The following is a 22073-nucleotide window of genomic DNA, read 5'->3' as shown; positions in this document are numbered from 1 at the left end:
GGCGGGGCGAGGCGGGCGGGCGGGGCCCCGGCGGCGGCCTCGGGCCTCGGGTCTGGTGCGTGAGGGGAGCGGAGCGGCGGGAGCGGCACCGCAGCTGCACGGCCTCGGCCCGGCCCCGCGCAGCCATGTCGGGGCTCCTGGGGAAGCTGTTCGGGACGGGCGCCGGCGGGAAGGGCGGCGGGAAGGGCCCTTCCCCGCAGGAGGCGATCCAGCGACTCCGCGACACGGAGGAGATGCTGAGCAAGAAGCAGGAGTTCCTGGAGAAGAAGATCGAGCAGGAGCTGGCGGCCGCCCGCAAGCACGGCACCAAGAACAAGCGCGGTGAGCGGGGGGGCTGCGCCGGGCCGGGCCTGAGCTGGGCAACAGGTCGGGAGGGCCGGGGCGGGGCCTGCACGGCACAGACACAGCCGGGCTGCCGGGCTTCCCACCGCAGTGCCTTTATTTCCCACTCCAGGGCCTTTATTTTCTCCCCTAATACTTTTATTTCCTACTTGAGTGCCCCTAATACCTTTATCTTTTACTCTAATATCTTTATTTTCTGTCCTAGGACCTTTTTTTCCTACCCTAGTGCCCTTATTTTTTACCCTAACGTCTCTTATTTCCTACCTTTTGCCTTTGTTTTTCAGCTTATTACCATTATTTGACAGGTCATTTCCCCCTCTCCGGGCTGTCCTGCCCCTCCCCGCGGGGTTTGTGCCAGGGCTGTCCCCAATGGGGAAGGGGGGACACCTCCCCTTTCCCCGTGGGGATGTCCCGTGTGGCTGTCGCGTCACTCCCTCGTGATTCTGAGGTCAGAACAGTGCCCGGCCCCTCTGTGGTGTTCCCTTCCCGTCCCATGTGCGCCTCACTTCGGGGAGAGGTCAGGGAAATATACTGGAAAAACAGGGCATCGCCTGGGAATCAGGCCCTGATTTACCACGGTGGTGTTTTTTAATTCTAACAGACAAAACTCTCCACCAAATCCCTGCTTAAGTGTGAGGGTTTGGTTAAATATATGTGTTCACTGTTGTCAGCTTTTATCAAAAGTTCTGAGCGTGTTGGGGAGGCCAGTTGTGGCTTTAATGTGCATGTTATTATTTGTTGTCCATGAGATGAAAAGATGCCAAAATTAGTCACCATTAAAAGGGTTTCTTGAAAACAGGCAAGTTAATATTCCCTCTTCTGAGAAGAACTGGGGTTGGGCTTGTGCTTTGTTTTGTCTTGTGTTCTCATGGAAATGTTCATTCCTTTGAAAACACCGTGTGTTTGGGGTTTATCCCCACCCCTCCACCCACTCCAAGAAGCTCTTCCACACACACTCCTGAAGTTTATAAATGGATGTTAGGAACTGGTGTTTCCCTGGGCAGGTCTGGCTGTCTTTCAGGCAGTGCTCGGTGTGTCTGTCAGCCTGGAGATAAGGGAGTTGTCCTGTTAACCTATTCCAGTGCTCTCAAAACAAGCTTCTTGCTTGTTTTTACCGCTAAAAGCCACGTTTTCAGGGAAGCACATCCTGATTTCTGTGTGGACGTGTCCCTTTCTGTGCCGTGTAGCAGCGGGGCTGGAGCAGGAGGGGCTCTGCCCGTGGTACAGGGAGCTGCAAACACAGCACTTTGAGCCTCCTCTCGGACTCCAGGACATGGTGCTCCCTCGGGGTTTCTCCCTTCCCTGTGTGTGGGTGACAGCACACGATTTGAAGATGTGGCCCAGGGGTCTGCTGGAAGACCTCAGCAGAGCCTGACTTCAGGCTTAGCCAAGTCACTTCTAAATCAAACTTATTGCAACAGTTCTAATAAGTGAGTTCCTGCTGTGTTTCTTGCCTAGTTTGGTAGTGAGCTTAAAAGGAGAAGTAAAATTTATCTTTTTCTAACTTTCCTCATCTTTTGCAGTTTCTTCACCTTCTGGCTCACGCTGGTCCTGTTTAACTTCCTAATTTCTCTTTCTGCTGGTTTCTGCTCAGGTCTTTGACTCCACTGTAATGCCATCCCTCCCTCTCTGCTGCCCTTCAGAACTTAGGGGAGGGGAGGGATTAAATTTCCTCGGAGGTGGAGGAAGGAGAAAAACCTGCCCATTCACCAGCAGGATTGTGGGTCAGACTAATTGAGGGCTTGCAGGAGAACACAATCCTGAGGAGTAATTAAGGAGCTGGGAAAGGGAGAAGGGCTGGGATGGTTTTCTGGTGGAAAATGAAACCTCTTTTTTTCCATTTCTGGAAACTGTCCTCATTTGGGCTGTTACTAAAGGCAGCCAGTTGTCTGTGGCTCGCTGGAAAGTGAGTTCCCCTCAGACACACTAAGGCACTGCTCAGCTATTCTGGGTTCAAGTTGTCAGTCACCAGCTGAGCTGGTGCATTTTTTTTATATCCCGTTGTTTGGATATTTTCCTCTCTGACTTTAGGCTGTTTTATAATCCATAAGCTTCGTGATTTTTATGCAAAACCACTTTAAATCTATAATTTAAGTGAAAATAAATATATTCAGTTTATATGTAAAAGCCTGTATTTTTAATGGAAATATTTCCACATGGTTGAAATGTTTTAAGTAAAACTAAAAGAAAGCTGATTAACTCAAGGTTTTTGTTGGGGTTTTTGTTTGTTTGTTTGTTTGTTTTAATACAACTTGAAGAATCCTTAAGCTTTCTTAGTTCTCTGGTAGATTTAATCTTTCTTAGTAGATTTAATCATTTCACTAGGGAGGTCCTGTGTGTCCCTGCTGTTCCTGCAGGATCTCCTGTGGATGGTATGATCCCAGTTGGACAGTTATGCTGATGTTAATGGAAGCTGCTGTGGGAAAGCCAGCAGAGGAATACACAGTGGGGCAGGGAGCTTACCTGGAAGCTTAAAGCCACCTTGGGAAATCCTGGAATGGTGTTTTTGCTGTCTCAGGGGAAAGCTGGGTGTCTGGCATGCTTGGGGTGACAGAGGGAAATGTTCTCTGCTCTCCAGCACACTGGGTGATTGTTTGGGTGCCAAGTGAGCTGCTTTCCAAAGGCTCATTGACTCATTCCTGCAGCACTTCTGAAGTCTAAGGAAAGCTTAAGTCTAACAAACTTAACAGGCTCCTGGTTCCTGTGCCTGCCCTAAGCAAGTGCAGGGTTTTGTTCATTCATGAACTTATAATTATATGTGTGTATTTTTCATAATCTGCATTTAGGGTATCCAAGCTGTATAATCAGACAACTCATGACTAGAAGTTATAGTAAGTAACTTTCTGGTATAAATTTCTTTAGTCTGTGTTGTTTCTTGCCATGGGAATCTTTCAACTTTTATCAGAAGTTCTGAATGTGCTTGGGAGAACAGCAGTGATGGCTTTAATGTCCATGTCATTTGCTGTCTGTGGCATAAAACACTGCCAGGGAGAAGACTGATCATCATTAGAAGGGTTTCTTGAAAGCAGGCAAGTTAATATTCCCTCCTCTGGGAAGAACTTGGGTTTTACCTGTGCTTTGTTTTGTGTTCTCATGGCAATGTTCATTCTTTCGAAAACAGTGCTCTGGGGTTTATTCCCACCCCTCCACGAAGCTCTTCCCCACTTCATGAATAGTGGATTTACAATTCTCAGTGAGTTTATATAAGTAGCAGCAGTACTGACTAGTTTGAACACTACTCAGCCAGTATCCTACTGGATTTTAAGTGCCCTGGAACTCACCTTTGCTTTAACAAAAGCCGAGCCCAGCTGTGAGCCGGCGGTCTGGGAGCCCTGTGCTGCTGCTGCAGCCTTTTATTCCGCTCCAGTTTTTCACCATGACATTGTTTCATCCAGCCTGGGATGTTTCCTCAGCCATGCAGGCCTCGTGATACACACTAAGCTGCTCCATCTCTGCCAAGGATTCTGCAGTTGTGGAGCTCAGGATGTTCTTTATGGTTCCTGCTTCCCCGGGGCTGTGCCCAGTCACACAAAGCTGAGCTTAGCACGGGAACACAGAGGAACAGTGGGTTAATTCCTTAATCTCTGTTTACTTTGGGTCTAACAATTCCAGAGTCTGTTTCTCCTGGAAAGCCAAAGCTCAAGTTGATCTCAGTGATCTCAGAGATCTCATCAGGGAGAGAAAGTTGATGCTGTTTCAGGGTTCTAAGCAGCTCACTCCAGCTTAGATCCCGGGTGAATGGACCTAAATGGATCTTTATGTGCCTGCCTGCTACTGATTTTACCTTTCTGTTAATGAACATCAGGGCCACAAACAGTGGAATGGGTGAAAAGCTCATATCATGCCAGTGTATATTCAAGCTTTAGCAGGAGACTGATGTTTCATGGATTCTCTCTCAGCTCTGGTTCTGTTAGCGAGGGGTTTTTCTTCTCTGATGTCAAAATTAGTCTGTCACTGTACATAAATATAATGCTGGGGTTTTTTTTCAGCACTGAGTACACAAAATAGATGCAAACCCGCTGCTAGACTCCTGCTGTATAATTCAGGCTTTTCCTGGAAAGAGAACACTCCCATTCCCCACCCTGCACCAAAACCAAACAAACAAGGAAGTTGGGCGTAGGCTGAAGGCAGAAGTCCTAACTTTATGCCCACCTTGGGCTCTCAGTGCTGCCTCAGGTAAGGCAGCTCAGCTGCTGGTGTGCTGGAAAGTGAACTGGTTACCATCCCTTTACCTTTTTTAATCTGTCACATCAGTCTGTTGTCCTGGAATGTTGAACTGGGCCTGGCTGATCCTGGCTGAGGCGGCTGCCAGGAGCGGCCGTGCCTTGTCCTGCCTGTTCCTCTGTGCTGGAGTTGGTGTTTGTGTGGGCAGGGCATGAGTTGGATTAGTTTGCTGAGCCAGACAAAACCCAGCTCTTAAAAGATGAAAAAAAATAAGCAAAGTTGTTTTCCACACTTAACCACAGAAATGCTGGAGCTGGCGAGAGAGGGAGGCAGGAATGTGACGAAGGAGGGCAGTTCTGCCTCTCCTGGCAACAGTCCCTGCTTCAAAGCACTAAATGTGATAAAATCTGAGGATGACGTGGGCTCTCCCAGCAAGGGGCCAGCGGCTCATTAATTTAGTCATGGAATCATGCCAGCAGGATGGCCTGGACAGTCTTGTTTGGAACACTGAGTGGTTCAGTGTTGCAGTGGTCTGGCATTGAAGGAAGGGAAAGCTGCAGCCTCAGGTCTGGGCACAGGCAAAGACTCAAACGACCTGTGACTGTGTGTGCAAGGCCTCAAACCTTAATGCATTGCCTTTGTGGTTTAAAGATCCTGCTTGACATCTGGCAGGAGAAGTGACTCTGCTCCCAGAATCAAATAACGAGAACCTGGTTTTGTTTCCACGAATTGTGAGATGCCGATGTAGGGGAGGCAGAAGTCCTGCAGTATTTCCAGCCCATCTTCAGTCCTTCAGCCTGCCTTTTCGCTGTTTTAAGTCATAGTCTAATGCAAAATGCATGTCTGAGTTCCAGGTGCTTATCCACAACCCAGGGCTTCAGTGCAGGAGTCCTGGCAGCAACCCTGGCCTGATCCTGCATCTCTGCTGAGGTCGATGGGATGGGCACAAACCACCTGCCTTGGGAAAAGTGTGATAGTTACTCTTTTTAATTAAATCTTTAAAAACAAGAGGAACCTTCTGGTTTGGAATTCTACCCTACCTGTGTTTAACAGAGGTTTTTGGAGGCAGACTCTATAGTATAAAACAGTTTGGGAAGGGGGGGCATTCACAAACACTTTTTAAAAACAGCTTTGAAAGGTGGCATAAACAACACCAAAAACCCCGTGGTTCTGCCAGATGTGTTTTGGTAACTGTATTTGATGCAATACATCCTTCCTCTGTCCCTGTTCTCTGTCAGACCCTCTGAGGAAGGAAACCTGGCATATTCACAGCCCCTGACTTTGTGTTTAGTTCTTCTCTCTGGATTAAATGTTGAATTCTAGTATCTCATTATGCTCCAGGCCTAGTTACTGAATTCTACTTCAGGGCTTCTGTTACGACCCACCCCAGAAAAAGGGGAGGGGGGTAACCCAGGTTCTTATCAGTAATTCCCTTGGGGTGGATTAGAGTGAAACGACACTGAATAATCAGTGTCTGAAAACATAGATAGGTAGGGTTTATTTTAACAATTTTGTATCAACAGGTATGTCAGCATTTTGGGTGTTGTCATCTATATTATCATAGGGATAACCCCTGGGGGGAAAACGCATAAGGGAGAGAAAGAAAAGACAGGGTAAGGCTAAGGGAGAGTAAGGGAAAGAAAAGCTGAGAGTGGACAGATGTCTGTAGTCACCGCCCACGGTGACACTTGGGAGTTGCCCCTTCCATGCCTGTCAGTTGAAGTGGTGGCCTTGATCTGCTGGGGGTGAAGGAGGGAAGCCCCCACACTCCTATAAGTTATGAGTTATTATATCCATGGTCAGTGTCACAGGCCATGCCTCAGCCTCCAACCTCTCCCTGGGCCTGCACAGAGTTCCTGTGTCTGGCCTGGATCCCACCTTTCCAGATTGGCAGAGGGGAGGATGGGCTTTGATGGGCCATCAGAGTTATAATGCAAAAGTCAAAAGCCTGAAACTCGGCTCTCCCTGCCTTTTCAGGGCTTGACACCTTCAGCAGGGGAGGGAGGGATGGGCCCAAGTGCCCATCAGAGGTATAATGCAAAAGTCCTGCAGAAGCCTGCAAAAGTCCCTTGGCAATCCTAGAATGCATAAATCATTAACCATTTCAGTCTCTGACAGCTTCTCAACTAGTTCAAAAACTAAAATTTGCAGGTGATGCAAATTGCTTATTTGATTTAACCCTGCTTTAAGTAGATTTGTGCAAGAAACTGCCAGGTCAGGATTATACCGAGTTGTGGAGTGTTTATCTGGACTGGGATGTTGTTGGGCTTTGCACTTGTATCATTCAGGCCTCTGTGTCAATCCCTTCCTGCTTATTCTGACTGGATTCTGATAAGTTCCTGTACTTGAACATCATGGGGGCCGTGCAGGAGCATCCCAGCTGGACTCCTGGGATGCTGGGAATGGCCAAGACCTGTGCTCCATGGTCTGATTTTGGCAGCTTTTTGCTGCCCCCTGTGAAATCCCCATTTGTTTTGAAAAAGCCCCAAAGTTCACAGAATTGCCCTTTATTTTTTTCTGGGGGGGGAACAGGTGGTGCTGCTTGTTCCAGGGACTTTGCATGGGATGTGGTGTGAGCAGGAAAGATGTGGCCGGACCTTTTGCAGCCAGCAAAGTGTGAGTGGGGTGTAAAATAAAATCTTGGTTTACTTACAGCACTTAGAAACGGATGAATTTTGCCAAAATGAAGTTTGGAGCAGCCCACGGGCCTGACTGTCCATGGAGTTTGCAGATGAGTGTCCAGCAAACTGGAACTCTTGGCACAGAGTGCCTGTAACAGAAAGGATGCAGTTGGAGAATCCTAGATAGGCCACACCTCAGATGTTGATAGACCTTTGCCTTTCCCTCAGACAGTCCAAGGCCACAGCACAGCTGGTGATAAGGAGGTTAGTGCTGCTTGGAATCATCCTGGTTGAGGATACAGTTGCTGAAGATAGGGCTGGAGCTCCTCTGCTCTGGAGCCAGGCTGGGAGAGCTGGGGGTGCTCACCTGGAGAAGAGAAGGCTCCAGGGAGACCTGAGAGCCCCTTCCAGGGCCTAAAGGGGCTCCAGGAGAGCTGGAGAGGGACTGGGGACAAGGGATGGAGTGACAGAACAAGGGGGAATGGCATCCTACTGCCAGAGGGCAGGATAGATGGGATATTGGGAAGGAATTCTTCCCTGGGAGGGTGGGGAGGCCCTGGCACAGGTTGCCCAGAGAAGCTGTGGCTGCCCCATCCCTGGAAGTGTCCAAGGCCAGGTTGGACGGGGCTTGGAGCAACCTGGGCTGGTGGAAGGTGTCCCTGTCCGTGGCAGAGGGGTGGAATAAGATGATCTTGAGGGTCCTTTCCAACCCAACCCATCCCATGATTCCATGTGGCCTGACTGCAGGTGAGGACCCCTCCTGGTGGCCAGTACTGAGGGCAGTGCAGTGGCCACAGTGACCCAGCACTGGTGGAACACAGGAGAGCAGGAGAAGCTCAGTGCCAGGCTGGGGCACAGGCAACAGCAGTTCTGCCCACCATGGCCTTCCAGCTGGAAGCCTGGGTGGAAAAGGTCTGCTGTGGTTTCCTCCAGGTTCATTGTTAAACAACTTAAAACACTTAAAGTGAAGCCTATAATATTTCATATTATATTATTACATTTATATATGCCTGCAAATAATATTACAATTACACAGCCAGCTCTTGTCTTTCAGCTCTCAACTGATCCAGCAGCAAATGATGGGAGGTTGAGGTCCAAATAACCAGGATCACCCTCTCTCTTGCACATACTGGGCTGTGCATGTTGATCCTTCTATACAGCTGGTTTCCTCCTGTGGTGGTGTGTGAGTGTTCCCAAACACCCACATTGCATGTGCTCCTCAGGGCTTGGCAGGGTTTTATTCAGATTTAAGGACACTGTGTTTACTTCAGGTGAGTGCACAGAGGTTGCTTAGATGCAGTGGAACTGAAACAAAACATGAATTCCAGGGCGACAGGAACATCAGCTGCTGGTATCCAGAAACTTGGAGGTGGTTTTTGTTAGTTATGAAATAAAACAAGTTGATGTAAAGCAAACTTCATAATGGACTTTTACCACCCCCCCCCCCAATAAATACAGCTTGTCTTATTAGTTCATAACTTTTGGCTTTCTAAGGGTTTGTGTTTTCAGCTTTTCCCCCCCGTAGTCGTCAGTGTTGGAAACTCAGCATTCAAGAAAAAAGTGATTTTTCATGTCTCAAAATAGCCTGACTTCACCAGATAAGATGTTAAGAGAAATGCTAAATATTATGACAGCCTCCAAGAAATTCTTAGACTTGGCAGTGCTCTAATAATTGTGGTCCAGAGCTGGAAAATGCAAAAACCCAGGCAGCCACTGGTTTCACTCCCCAAGAAGAGAAGCTCTTCAAATGGGCCCCTTCGGGGTAGGATCTTCTGAATTTAGTGACTTAATCACAATAATATTGTTCAGCGTAGGGAATTGGGTTGTTTGGGATTTTTTTCCTGTGAGAAAACAACATTTTGAGACACTTAAGAAGAGGCACTTCTGTTCTTGCAAAGCTGAACCTCTACGTGATGCATTTCTGGCAGGGATTCAGAGGAAGATTGTAAGTTTTCACTGGCATTTTCTTTAACAAGGTACCTTCAGCAATCACAAAATAAAGGAGAAATCTCATAAATATTTGCTGTGAGAATCCCAAGGAGTCTTTAAGAAACATACTTTCCTCATCCTAAAAGTTTCAACTTTGGTTGAAATCTGAATAATGACTCATTTCACATTAGAGTTTTACACATCTATCAAAGAAGGTGCAGAGTTTTAACTGCAGAGTTACAGGGCTGTTTCTAAGAGAGCATAATTTACCCCAGCAACCCTAGAAATTAGTTTTATTTGGGAAGGACAAATGTGTTTTGGTTAGATCAGCTTTGGAGATGCCTTGCAATCCCCTGCCATCATCCAAGGACACGTAGGACTGCAAGGAATGAAAACTGGAAATTGGGAAATAGAGCTTTGCTTCCAGAGGGTGGATCAGATTTCAAGTAATCATTTGAAGCATTAGGCCTGGGTGTTTTTGCTGATCCAGCATTTCTTAGCCTCATTCCAGCTCCTGGGTGGAACAAAGCTGTCTCTGTAACTGGGATTTCTCTTTCCTGCTTTTCTCATTTGAGCTTCAACCCTTGCTATAGTTGACTTTTTTTTTCTCCTTTTCTTTTGGACAGAACTGTCCCAGCCTCACCTAGAGATTGTTTAACAGAGGATTATTGGCCAGAGGAGCATTGCCTCAGTGTTCAAGGGACAGAGGATTCCAAGGCTGAAGGCTGGTTTGCCTTCTGGACCACCCAGCTCTGAGCTGTGGAACAACATCTGCAATCCCTGGGATCCTGGTGATCCCAGCCCTGAGCTGTGGATGTGGAACAACACCTGCAATCCCTGGGATCCTGGTGATCCCAGCCCTGAGCAGGGCCAGTGCTGGGGTGAAGGTGGTGCTTCCTCTTGTGTTGGGTGTTCTGCATCACAGCCCTGATTGCTGCTCTACAGATGCTTTTTTTATCTCCTTTTTTCCCCTCCTTTTATAGATTTTTTAGACCAGGAATGTTTATTGTTTAGTTGCACAACAGACTAACTATCCTGGCACTGCTTTGCTCTAGAGGAAATTGTAATCTTGTGTTTTAAATACAGGTAGGACAGAAACCCTCTTGTGTTCTCTGCCTGGGTTTGGGTGCTTTGCTGTGGAGTAGCTTTAATGAGTCACTTCATCTCTGAGCTGGGAATAGTTGCTTTCCTTTGAGGAGTGGCTTTGGGAACTTTATTGGAGGTTTAAGAAACACACGGAAAGACCAGGGGAGGCCCAAGCCTGGACTCTGCCCACAATTCCCTGCTTTTGTATTGAACCACCATGAACATTCCTCAGCTGTTTGACAGTTCCTGGAGCTGTCAAACCCCTGCAGGAAGATATTTATTCAATGGTGTGAAAGAAATTCAGCAAGTCTGTGGTGGGTTTGTATCTACCTTTTTATCTGCTCGTAGCATTGGAGGATAGTTTGAATTGCTTTAAATTCGCTTTTTAGGATTTTTTTGGAGGGCTTTTAGGCAGTTTGCTGGTAGAATGAGAGATGAGCAGTTGCTGCCTAAGATAAAGCTACTCAGTGCAGGCAAGGCAGGCAATTACTCCCCTTGTTTATCCCGTTTCAAGGACGGTGAGGATGTTGTTCCTGATTAAATCTGCTGCCGAGGCGAGTGCCAGGAAGATGGAATGGGATTTTCAGAAGCAGCAAAAATAATGACACTCCTTTCTGTTGAGCAAATTACAGCTGAATGCACACTGTAATGTGGAAAATGGGCTTCCAGGATGAAGTTGATTATCTCAATCCTGTTCAGTGCCCGGGCTTGCTGCTCGAAGGGCCAAGGGACCCCAATTTGGGAAGCTCCTCTGCAGCTCTCTTGCACTATTTATTATTTTGGTGGGGCTGACATCTGCTGTGTGTTATTTTCTGAGGCTGCTGCAGAACTTTCTCATCCCATATTAATGCTGCTGATGTCCTTTTGCAGTGGTGTATCTGCTGCTGCCATTTCTTCTCTTGGTTGCCACCAAGAGCGTAAGAATTAGATGTGAGATGAAGTTATTTTTCCCCTCAGTTGGAGTAATCAGAGCTGTTAACCCCCATGTCTCCCTCTGGAGGAGGAGCCTCTCTGTTTTAGGTGTCAGTGTGATATTTTAACAGGATTTTGCAGAGGCAGGAGACACTGTGAGCCACCAGCTGGGACAAATTCCCTGGGATCACCAACACTTGGACCTTGGTGCAGGTGTATGTTGGAATTCAGTGAAACTCTTGAATTGTATTCCCAGTTGTCCCCAGCTGCTCCCACTGCTCCTCTCAAGCTGAGCTGTGTTTTATCAGTAAATCTATACTTTTCTACTAATAATATTTGAAAATATTAAACAGAACTCTTGTGTGCACAGAGTTATCCCATTAACTGTGCCTGTCCTACAAGTGTGCAAGCAGTACTTATTTGCAGGAGGGCTGTTGACTTTTAGCAAAATCACTGACATTCAGAGTCAATTTTTCCTCTCTGAATGCAGTACCATGCAGTAAAATGGTATTGTTATTATCCTGCCAGCTTCTTAGCACAGTGAACATTTGTCTCATTTGACTAACAAACTGCTGCAAATATTGCAAAGGAAATAATAAGACTGACAACAGCTCATTTAATAATGGTCATTTGCTTTATACAGAGGTTGAAATAATTTAAAATACATCCAATTCTTACAGATAGCATTTCTTGAGGACACAGTGAAATTGTCTGGGTGAGCAGTCATGCTTTTCAGACTGATCTGCTGACAGAGGAGGGGAGTCTGGCTGAATGACTCTGCTTTTTTCATTTGTGAGTGTTCATGAGTCAGGGGTGGTGACTGAAAACCATAACACGAGCTCCTGAGGGCTGGGTATCCCAGGGAAACCCTGGGCTTCTGGGGAGTCAGGGTAAAACCTCTTCTGGAATGTCTAGGGGGGATTATTGCAGAATTTCAAAGAAATAGTAAATTAAAATATTATTTCACAGTTCAGTTGGAGACTGGGAATAAAAAAAACACAACCAAGGACAAACCACCCCCAAGAAAAGAATCCAAACCAAAACAAAAAGCAGAGGAAGGAATAACTTTTTATGTATTAAAAAGTTTGAAAAGTATTCTTTGAATGTAGTTTTATGCGTGTTTTTACCTTCAGGAAACTGAAGCAGTAAGTCCAGATCTACCTGGACTCAGCTTCAGTTTTATTCCTGGACTTCCCCTCCTCTCTGGGAGCTGTTGTTTGTGAGCATTTCTGTGTGTAAATGAACTGCAGAGATCAGTCTGATGCTCGTTAGCACTGAGGCATTTTATATGACTTTGCCAATGGAAAAGAGGTCATAAACCTCTGATATAAATCTTAATTCATCAGAGCTCTGTGGTGATATATTTATGAATAAAAATTGGCTCCAGCATCCCCGCTGTAGCTGATAATAAAGACAATTAATAGATTAATGTGTCATATGGAGAAGATCATTATGAGACTGCTCACTGTCTCCTAATGGATGGCAGGAGTCTCCCAGGTAGTTTTAAATGTATTAACTGTAATAATCATATATATAAAAAACTGTTTTCCCCTGTCTGTACTTTTTTATATATTCTCTGAAAACTTTACTAAAATTCAATTAAAGTGCAACTAAGCTTTGTTACCTGCTGTTGGTTTTTTTTAGAGGATCTTTTAAGTGCTTGCAGTTCTTGCTGCACATTGGACTTACAAGCTAAAACACGCCTGTTAAGGACGAGGTGTGGGTTGTAAAGGTTGTCTAAAACACTGTTTAGTGGCAGGTTCTTGCTGTTTTGTGAAAACTTGACTGCCAATGGAATATTCAGATATTTTTGCTGTCTTTGGGTTTGCATTGAGGGTTGCCTGTAATGTTAAATCCCTTCCTAAACCAGCCAGTGATGTGAGCTGGTGCTGCTGGGTTAATGTGTAATAGGAATATTCCATAAATAATCCCTCACCACAGGCAGGGAGCTCTGGGAGGAGGAATTGGAGGTGTTGCTGGGAGACAAGTGCTGCTCAGGGCTGCTGCCTGTCCCTGCTGTGTGCCTTTCCTGGCATCCCTCCTTGCTCATCCCATGCCCTGGAGCTGCAGAGGGTTTCATGGGGAGCAGTTTCCTCCAGCTCTGTGCCATGGGGAGGGACTGTGCCCTGCCCTGGACTCACCACCTGCAGCACACTGGGATTACCAGCTGGGTTTGGGGAAATCATGAATGTAGATGGGCTATTTCTGAGCTTTATTCAGTATAAGGGCAGGTATTTCCCTAAGAAATCCATGGTGAGAGCAGGCACCAGTCCCTGTTTGGAGCCCCTGGGTATCAGGCCCTTTGCAGAAGCTGCTGTGACACTCTGGCCCAGCAATCTTGAAATCTTGCATGGCTTTTGACTCCAAGATAAGCAATTTGTCACACTCTTGGAAAGCTTAGATCAGCCCTTTCTAGAGAAATATGCTTGTGATGTCTCTAGCAACATGTTCTAGGTTGTGAGTGAACTCTGGCTGGCCAGAGAATAAAAGCTTTAAACTTAATATATGGCCACAGGTCCTGCTGAAGCAGTTCCACAGCATTTAAAGCTGGGTATAAATTACGTTGCCTTGACTGTGTAATTATTATCTTGAAAGCAGTAAAGGCATAATTAGGGGTGTGGGGCCTGAGAAGAGCCTCTTCCAGGGCTGAGTGATGTGATAGGGCAAAGATAGGCTCTGTTACACTTTGACTTCACACAAACACATGATTCTTGCCTGTGCATAATGCCAGAGGACGTGTTTGTAACCCACTGTCTCTGTTTTATGTTTACTTCAGACTCTGGAAACCGGTATTTCCTTGGTCTGAAGGGGTGGGAAGTGTTTCCAGACAGTGCCACAAGTCCACCTTAAGTTTAAGGGTGGTGCAGTTCTGGTGCACCAGTGGTGAGGGTGGGAATGGGAGGGATAGTTACCCACAGCCCTGATAAGAGCTCCTCATCACAGCCTCTTCTACAATGGTTCTTGCAGTGTCTGCTGTCTGAGCAGCTTGTTTTAAAGTACCTGGCCATGAAATGCAGGCAAACTGTAGTTATTCTCAGAGAAAGCTGTAATGGGGAGCTGTACATAAATTGTAGTACTTTACTTGGGTATTATATGTAATATAATTTGTATAATGGCTATAAAATCTCTGGTTTTGCCAGTAATTCTCCAGGATGCACAGAATCCTCAGTAAAGAATGTCCTGTTGCTATCTGTAACTTTCCCAGCACCTGTCACTATATAAACACAGCTATTAACAGTTTTGTTTTCCTAAGAAAACTTCATATATCCTTAATTAAATCATTACTGCAGAATTAACCAGCGTAAATATCCCAGTAATGTGTTGCTCATCACTTTATGATCTGGCATAAAGCTGGAATGTTTCAGATATTTGTGTTGTGCCTCGTTCTGCAGAGCAAACATTGTCCTTTGAAAACCTACTCCTGTCAAACAAGTGGATGTTGGACTGGCCCCAAACTGGGGAGATTTACTGGTCACTGAAGTGAAAGTCAGTGCAGGGGCTTGTTTTGGGTCCCTGGTTTCTGTTGGAAAAGTTGAGGTGACCTGTGCTTTTGTGGGTTTGATCCCTCCTGCTGAATCAAGCTGGGATACTTCGTGTGCTTGGCACCCTTGGCTGGGTCTTCCCTTAAAAAGTGCCTTTGTATTCTCTAATACATTTCTTCTCTGTAATTGCAAAGTAATCAAACACAGCATATTTATAACCAGTTGTAGGGCTGAAGCTGTGATCAGGGCTTCTGGATAGCAGGGTTTTGTGTGTGCTGCAGGAACACACTGATCACGTCACCAAGTTATCATCCCTCTGACAGGGGAGATAAGGGAAACTCTCTGTGCTCGGGATTTCCTACTCCTTGTTTTCTGCTCCCCTCCAGAAATTCTGCTGAGGCTCCAAATAACATCTTTAAAGATTTAAAGCCTTCATTTGCCACCATCCGTGGTGTGTGTGACTGAGCTTTTGGGAAGTCCTGGACTGATTTTTAGCAGAACTGATCCTGTAACATGTTAACTGGTTTTTGCTGTGAGACTCAGAGAGATCAGAGACCTGAAGACACGAAGTGTGTGTGTAGCTGAGTTCAGAAACAGAGAGTAAGGCTGTTGGAGCAGCAGCTCGTGTCCAAGTTGAGTTTTTAAAGTATGTATTATATGACCAAGGTTGTCCTGCAGAGGAGGTGTGTTCATTGCAGAAGGGGAACTGTTCTTGTCCCTGAGTCCATGTGACACTGGGTGTTTTCTTATCAGCTGGCAGTTCTTGGGCCCTGGTAGGTCTTGCCCACACTGCAGCTCCTGCCAAAACTTGTAGCCACATACAGAAAGATTATTATAGAATGATCTGGGTTGAAAAGCACCTTAATCATCCAGTTCCAACCCCCTGCCATGGGCAGGGACACCTCCCACCAGACCACGTTGCTCCAAGCCCCGTCCAACCTGGCCTTGGACATGTCCAGGGGTGGGGCAGCCCCAGCTCTTGTACACCTACAAGTCCATGTGGATGTGGTTTGTGTTCACTGTCAGTGTTCCAGGAATGGGCAGGTATCTGTTGTCTGCCCAGTGTTTTGGGAAGAGCTGGATGCACTCCTGTCTGGGTGGGTGGGTGGGTGGAGCTGGAGCAGCCTGGCTGTGCAGCTGGTTGGAGCAGTCCTCCCACACGGGCTGGTCCCCGTGGGAGGGAGCTCTGTGTTGGTGCTGTCATGGGTGGGCTCCTCTTGCCAGAGCCCACCTTGTACAAGTGCTTACAAGCAGCAAATTGCTCAAACCACCATAATCTCTGTCCTTACACCTCTCAGTTCAGACTGTTGTGTGGACAGTGCCTTCCAGCAGGAGTAATATGAAACACACAGATATAAATGCTTTTGTAATGTGTATTTGACAGCACTAAGGGTAAAGCTGAAGGAACATTTGTCTTTGCTTTGGAATGAGCTGCTTCTCCCAGCAGCTGCAGCAGCACCACAGCCTCACCTGACAGGAGCTACACCAGCAACTCTGCCTTCCTGTGTTGGGGGTGATGTGAACAAGGATGTTTTTAGGTGGCTGAGCTTGGATATTGAAGCCTGTTGGATATTGATGGATATTGGATATTGATGTCTGTTGGTGCATGTGTCTGGGGTGTGTTATGAGTGACTGGACTCAACCTTTGAGCGACTTCTTGGCTCACATCCTTGAGATGAGATCCCATCCATGAGATCTTTCTTTGAGGATGTGCCTGTTGTGCATGGCTGAGTGTGACAGGCCATGGTCAGGAGACATCTGGCCACCTTGAAACAGCTTTGTTGAAGGAGGCAAACACAAGGGTTTATCTTAGTTTTATCTACTTAGTTTTATCTAGGACAAAGAGTGGACAACCGTAGAACGTTATAAATATTTCCCTGTGCTGAGTGGCACTTGGTGCAAAATCTGAATGGTGTTTTGGGCATAAATCTCACCCATCCCACCCTCCCCTGTGCTGTGCAGCTGCCCTTCAGGCCCTGAAGCGTAAGAAGAGGTACGAGAAGCAGCTGGCACAGATCGATGGCACGTTATCAACAATTGAGTTCCAGAGGGAAGCCCTGGAGAATGCCAACACCAACACTGAAGTGCTTAAGAACATGGGTTTTGCTGCTAAAGCCATGAAGGCTGCTCATGACAACATGTAAGTGATTCCCTTCTGCACCTTTAGTTTGTCATTTGTTTGATCTGCTGAATGCCAAGTGTTTCATGGAGGGGGAGCCAGAGTAGCAAAATCTTCTTTTAAAAGGCTCTAACTTAAACTAAAATGCTAGAAACATTTTCATATTGAACAAAATATGCAAATATGTTGCTTCCTCAGTGTACCACCATTTATTCTGGACTCTGCCTTTGTCCAAAAGCAGGGTAGCACCAGTGTAGTCTAAAGCAAATGAGTGCCTGTACAAGTTACAGATCCGCCTGGTGGTAGCCTCAAGGGGAGACTTAAAAGTTCTTTTCTGTGCAGTGGAGTTGGTATATGTAGCAATAATTAAAGGTAAAATGCATTATGGGAACATTGTGCTTGCTCCAGAAGCAAATATTGTGGCTGTAATAATGCTGAATCAGGAAAGAGAGCAAATTCTTATTAATACCAGTAGCGCAGAACAAACCCCCTTCGTTGGTGTCTCTGTGTCACTGCTGCAGGCTAAGCTTGTTGGAAAGAGCAAAAAAACCATGTATCATTGTGTTCAGACCAGGGGGATAAAATTCAGACTTGCATGCAAAGAGTGTTTTGGGAAAGGGCCTTGTGAATGTCACTGTGGTGTGGCATTTCTACAGAACCCAAGAATCACAGTGTGAAGTGTTGATTGGGAACGTGCCTGATGATACTGAATTCCTTCCTTTCTTTTACAGGGATATTGATAAAGTAGATGAATTAATGCAGGACATTGCAGAACAGCAGGAGCTGGCAGATGAGATTTCAACAGCCATCTCAAAGCCAGTAGGATTTGGGGAGGAATTCGATGAGGTATGTTTTGAATTTGCTTCTGTTTGTATCAGTGAGTCACAGAATCCATTGGGTTGGAAAGCCTTCAGATGATCAAGTCCAACCACTGCCAGGGCCATCCCTAACCCTTGTCCCTGAGCAGCACATCTGCATGGCTTTCAAATCCCTCCAGGAACTGTGACTCTGGTGAGATCTTTCTTTGCAGATGTGCGTGTTGTGTGTGTCTGGGTGTTCTCCTGGGGTATGGAATGTTGTTGTAGCTGTTCCCACCAGTGCAAACAGCAGCTGTGACTCAGGCTTTAGGCTGAGAATGGTCTGGATGGCCTGACCTGAGAATGTTTGGACTTAGATTTCTCCTTCCCTTCATCATGTACAGGAATTGATAACAGTCAGACTCCTCATTTCCTTGATTTGCTTCAATCCTATAATTTAAGCTGTTTTCTTTAATAATATGATCAGCTAAGTCTACTTTTTGATAAATATGACTTCAAGTTCCTTCCTTTCTTTTTTTCTCCTTTAACAACCTAGGATGAGCTCATGGCAGAACTAGAGGAACTAGAACAAGAAGAACTAGACAAAAACTTGCTGGAAATCAGTGGTCCGGAGACAGTACCACTACCAAACGTGCCCTCAATATCGATACCCTCCAAGCCAGGTAGGGATGGACCTTTGCCTGAAGCATTTTGGATTGTTAAAAGTGTGGTTTTTCATCTGCCAGCTCCTTGGACTGGGGAGATCTGACTGCAGGCAACACAGACATTTTGCTTGCAATTGGTTCCTGAATCCTAAATCCCATCCAGTGCCATTTCTCTGGAGGGGAGAACCTGCCTTTCACAAGCACCAGGAAAATCACTCCCTGTTACAGGAGCAGTTATTGTCTGTTCTGGCACTCCCAGCTTCTCTGCAGCCTGGATGATGCTCAGGGAAGAGTGGAGGTCTGGAAAAAGGGAGCCTTTTTCCAGGTGCTGCCTAACAGGGATGTAACCTTGACAAACATACCAAGGCTGTAAAAGGGAGTGGAGAATAAAGTAACTCTGGAAATTAGAATCACGGGATGGTTATGGTTGGAAAAGACCCCCAAGATCATCCAGCCCAACCATTAGTCCCAGGCTGGTTTGGATTCCCCCATGGAATCACTTCTTGCTGCTGCTTTGGTGTTTGATTTGATCCCTTCTTTTCTGGCTTTTGGGAGGATCCACCCTCGGGGTCCCCTCTTTGGGGAAGGCTGTTGCCTCCTGTGCAGTTTGCATCCAGTCCTCCCAGTCCTACAGCACAAATATCCAGGGAATTGCAGTTAGTGTGAGGATTTTAGATGGAGAACAAGCAACAAATGTTTTTGTTTACAGAGTCAGTCCAAAGCTGCTGTTCCATCTGATCTGATCCCTGTGGTAGGAAGGGAAGTGGTACCTCCTGGAATACAGCTGAGTTGGGACACCTCTGGCAGCATTAATGGGATATGAGGCTTTGCAAGCCTGTTTTGCTGAGTCTCCTGAATGTATTATGGATAAATTGTAGACTTTGCAACTCTATTCCATGTCCTTACTTAGGAAAAAAGTCCAAAAAGCTAGTGAGTGAAAATAATCCCAGTTGGTTGCTGTATCTGTAATTATCCTGCTGCCCTTCCAGGCTTGGATGGACGTGGGAAGCAGCAGGCACTGCCAAACCCAAGGTTCTGCTTTATGTGCCATTGCTCCTCATGTGTTACAGTCCTTTTGACATCATTGATTTTGTGTTTTTCCAGCTGTATTTTGCAGAATTGCTGACCAGGGTTGATGAGAGGGGGCTGATTTGTATTGAAATACCCTAAATCAGAGACTTTGCCTAGACTTAGATCCAACAGCAGGAGAAACAGGTTAAATAAACCTGTGAAACTTACTGAAACTTCCCAAAATAACAAAAACAGGGAAGGTTTTCGTAGTAAAAATTCTGAGCATAAAGCTCACTGTTTTATAGGATTTATGCTAAGCTGCTTTTGGATGGAAACTAGAATTCCACTAATGTATTTAAATGTCATGCTGCTTTTTGCTTCAATAAAGCTGCCTCCAAGACTGGCACTTGGGAAGATTTGGGATTCTGGGGTGGTGGTGGGTGGGGATTTTGTGTGGATTTATTTTTTTAACCTAAATTGGTCTTCTCTTAGAATTGACTTAATAAACACTGGGATTAAAAGTTTGCTTGTGGTCACCATGGGTCGAACTTCCAAAGGGAATATTTCCTTAACAATGCAGGTTCATGTGTAATTATTTTGGGAATAAGTGATGTGTCTTTTGAGGTAGAGATGACTCTGTTACCTCCTTTTTATTCATGAAATGAAAAATGAACACGAGCTTTCCTGCTTTTCCAGCTCTCAGGAGCTGTCTGGATTTTGACTTTAATCACTCTGAATGAGGAATTTTTTGCTCTTGCCACCAACTGGGTTGAAGTCAGGAGAAATTCAGGCAAAAGCTGGTTTTGTTTAATGGAAGCTGGAAGAGCTTCATATAGAAAAACAAATCCCAAATTTGTGCAAATGAGAGAAGTCTTGAGCTTGACTTAAGAGCTGACTCAGTTCTCTTTGTGTCAGTGTTTCATTTGGAATGACACAAACCAGTTGGAGTATGAATTATTTGACTTCCCCCCCCCTTGAAGCAAAACGACTCTCTGAGGAAATGACATCTTTTATTGGTATTTTCCAAAATTATTGCAGCTGTTTTTGGGTTAAAACCATTTTTGCTGAGTTAATGGAAACTGGACTTGTCCCATGATGACAAATAGCAGCATTTGCTCTTCTGGAAGGAGCAGAAATGATGAGAAGGCAGCATTTAGGCTGCTGCCTCCCATCCACATCCCTCAGCTGCCAGGGGAGTGGGAAGAGGAGGGGAATGGGATGTTCCCAGGGCTCTTCAGCCCCTCCAAAAGCCTCAACTGACACGGGGCTGGAGGGCCCCAAATTCTGTACCTGCCTGACCAAACACAGGGACCTCATTTGTTGTACTTTGAGGACTTTATGGTGAAATAAGGGATTTATTTTTAACAGAGAAGAGATTGTGATAGTGGAGACATCAGATGAATTTCTGTAAGAAACTGCATCCCTCTGAGAGGGGCTTCTGCTTGCAGGCTTGGAGATGATGGGAAAACATCACACCTTAACCTTCATGTACATTTGCATTCTTCCTGTGTGAGCTACTGTCTTTTCCTACCAGAAGTGGGAATATCAGGCAGTTCAGCCCATGCTGGCTCTCTCACAAGGCTCCTTTTATTTCAATTCAAGGAGGTTTTGTGTATTTTTTGCCCTCTGCTGGCGTTTGGTGCTTCATTTACTGGTTTGTCAGTGGCAGAGAGGCCACTGGGTTCTGTCAAGATTCCTACTCACCTGTTTTCTTTCTCTGTTTTGCAGCCAAGAAGAAAGAGGAGGAAGAGGACGACGACATGAAAGAGCTGGAAGCTTGGGCAGGAACCATGTAACCACAGCAGTAACTGCCTGGAAAAAAAAGACTTTGATTACCTATTCTGGGTACAAATGTGTTGTGTTGAGGAGAAAGCATAAGCAAAATGTCTTTATCTTTTAATTTTAACCCAGAGCAGTGGGAACTGCATTGCTGTTTTCTGCATAGCATGGTCTGCACAGAGGAAAGAAGGGGGAGCAGGGGGAGTTGCCTGCAGTCGATACGGTTGAATTTCTGTACAAAGGTCTTTGCAAAATTCAAACATTCAGCTTTTGGACTGTGCTACTGCCACTGCTGGATCTTCAATTTGGGCCATATTGAATCGAAATAAGCTGAATAATAAAAAACCAAAACACTCTCTGTAATTTTAAGTCAGTCTAAATGTGTCTAGAAGTCTTGTAAGGCATTTAAAAACCAGGAAAAGTCCTAAAGCCACCGTTGGCTTCTTATTGTGTTTTAGGTGCAAGAATGCTTTAGGTTTTTAGTTTTTGCCAGTTATATTTATATCCCTTGACTGATGTGTGGCCAAGGCTTGTGTTTGTCACCGCCAACGATGTAGTCACTGTTCCCATTTTAATTGGTGATGATGATTTGCAATCGATAAACGCTCTGTTGGACATAGGGAAGATCTCAAGTTCAGTTGTACATTTTTCTACATAGCACTACAATGTTTATTGCTTTTTTTTTTTTTTTTGTGATAATTGATAACCCATTCAGATACATGCACACAATTATTTTAATTAAGAAACTACTATGGATTGCACTGTATTAAATATCTCGATTAATTTTCACCCGTGGCTGCCGTTGTCGATTCTGTGTCGTGTTTGAGCTGCAGGAGGAAACAGGGAGGGTCAGGTTGGACCTGGGGAGGAATTCCTTCATGGAAAGGGTTGTCAGGCATTGGAAGGGGCTGCCCAGGGAGGTTTGGAGTCCCCATCCCTGGAGGTGTCCAAGGAAGGACTGGATGTGGCTCTCAGTGCCCTGGGCTTGGGGGACAAAGTGGGGGTCAGGCACAGACTCTTTGATCTTTCCAAACTTAGTGATTCAATGATTCTATTTTGTGTCAAAATCCCCCCACTGAGGAGAAATCAGAGCTGAATCAGCAGTAGAAGCGACAGGTTTAGAAACAGAGCTGGGGATTTGGCTTTATATTTTTTGTTGTGGAAAT

General features: G+C 45.7%; 1 protein-coding gene across 1 annotated transcript; it reads left to right on the top strand.

Moving 5' to 3' along the window:
* Positions 1–21696, top strand: CHMP4B (charged multivesicular body protein 4B). Its single transcript, XM_051802824.1, has 5 exons — positions 1–321; positions 16499–16676; positions 17387–17501; positions 18009–18135; positions 20857–21696. Exons 1-5 carry the CDS (start codon positions 126–128, stop codon positions 20922–20924), a joined length of 684 nt encoding a protein of 227 aa, XP_051658784.1. The 5' UTR covers positions 1–125; the 3' UTR covers positions 20925–21696.
* The last annotated feature ends 377 nt before the right edge of the window (positions 21697–22073 follow it).

Source organism: Manacus candei, unplaced genomic scaffold (assembly GCF_025592945.1).
Source record: "Manacus candei isolate 608988 ecotype Guabito, Panama unplaced genomic scaffold, ASM2559294v1 h1tg000057l, whole genome shotgun sequence".
In the NCBI taxonomy this organism is placed as follows: Eukaryota; Metazoa; Chordata; class Aves; order Passeriformes; family Pipridae; genus Manacus; species Manacus candei.
Note: the sequence above shows the minus strand (reverse complement) of the source record. Positions and strands in the feature narration are given on the sequence as shown.

What these genes read in the sequence shown, in the direction of transcription:
- CHMP4B (XM_051802824.1), top strand. Translation starts at nt 126, where the DNA reads ATGTCGGGGCTCCTGGGGAAGCTGTTCGGGACGGGCGCCGGCGGGAAG. An exon ending in AAGGCTGCTCATGACAACAT is followed by an intron (nt 16,677 to 17,386) that starts GTAAGTGATTCC and finishes TTTCTTTTACAG; the next exon opens with GGATATTGATAAAGTAGATG. An exon ending in ATCGATACCCTCCAAGCCAG is followed by an intron (nt 18,136 to 20,856) that starts GTAGGGATGGAC and finishes TCTGTTTTGCAG; the next exon opens with CCAAGAAGAAAGAGGAGGAA.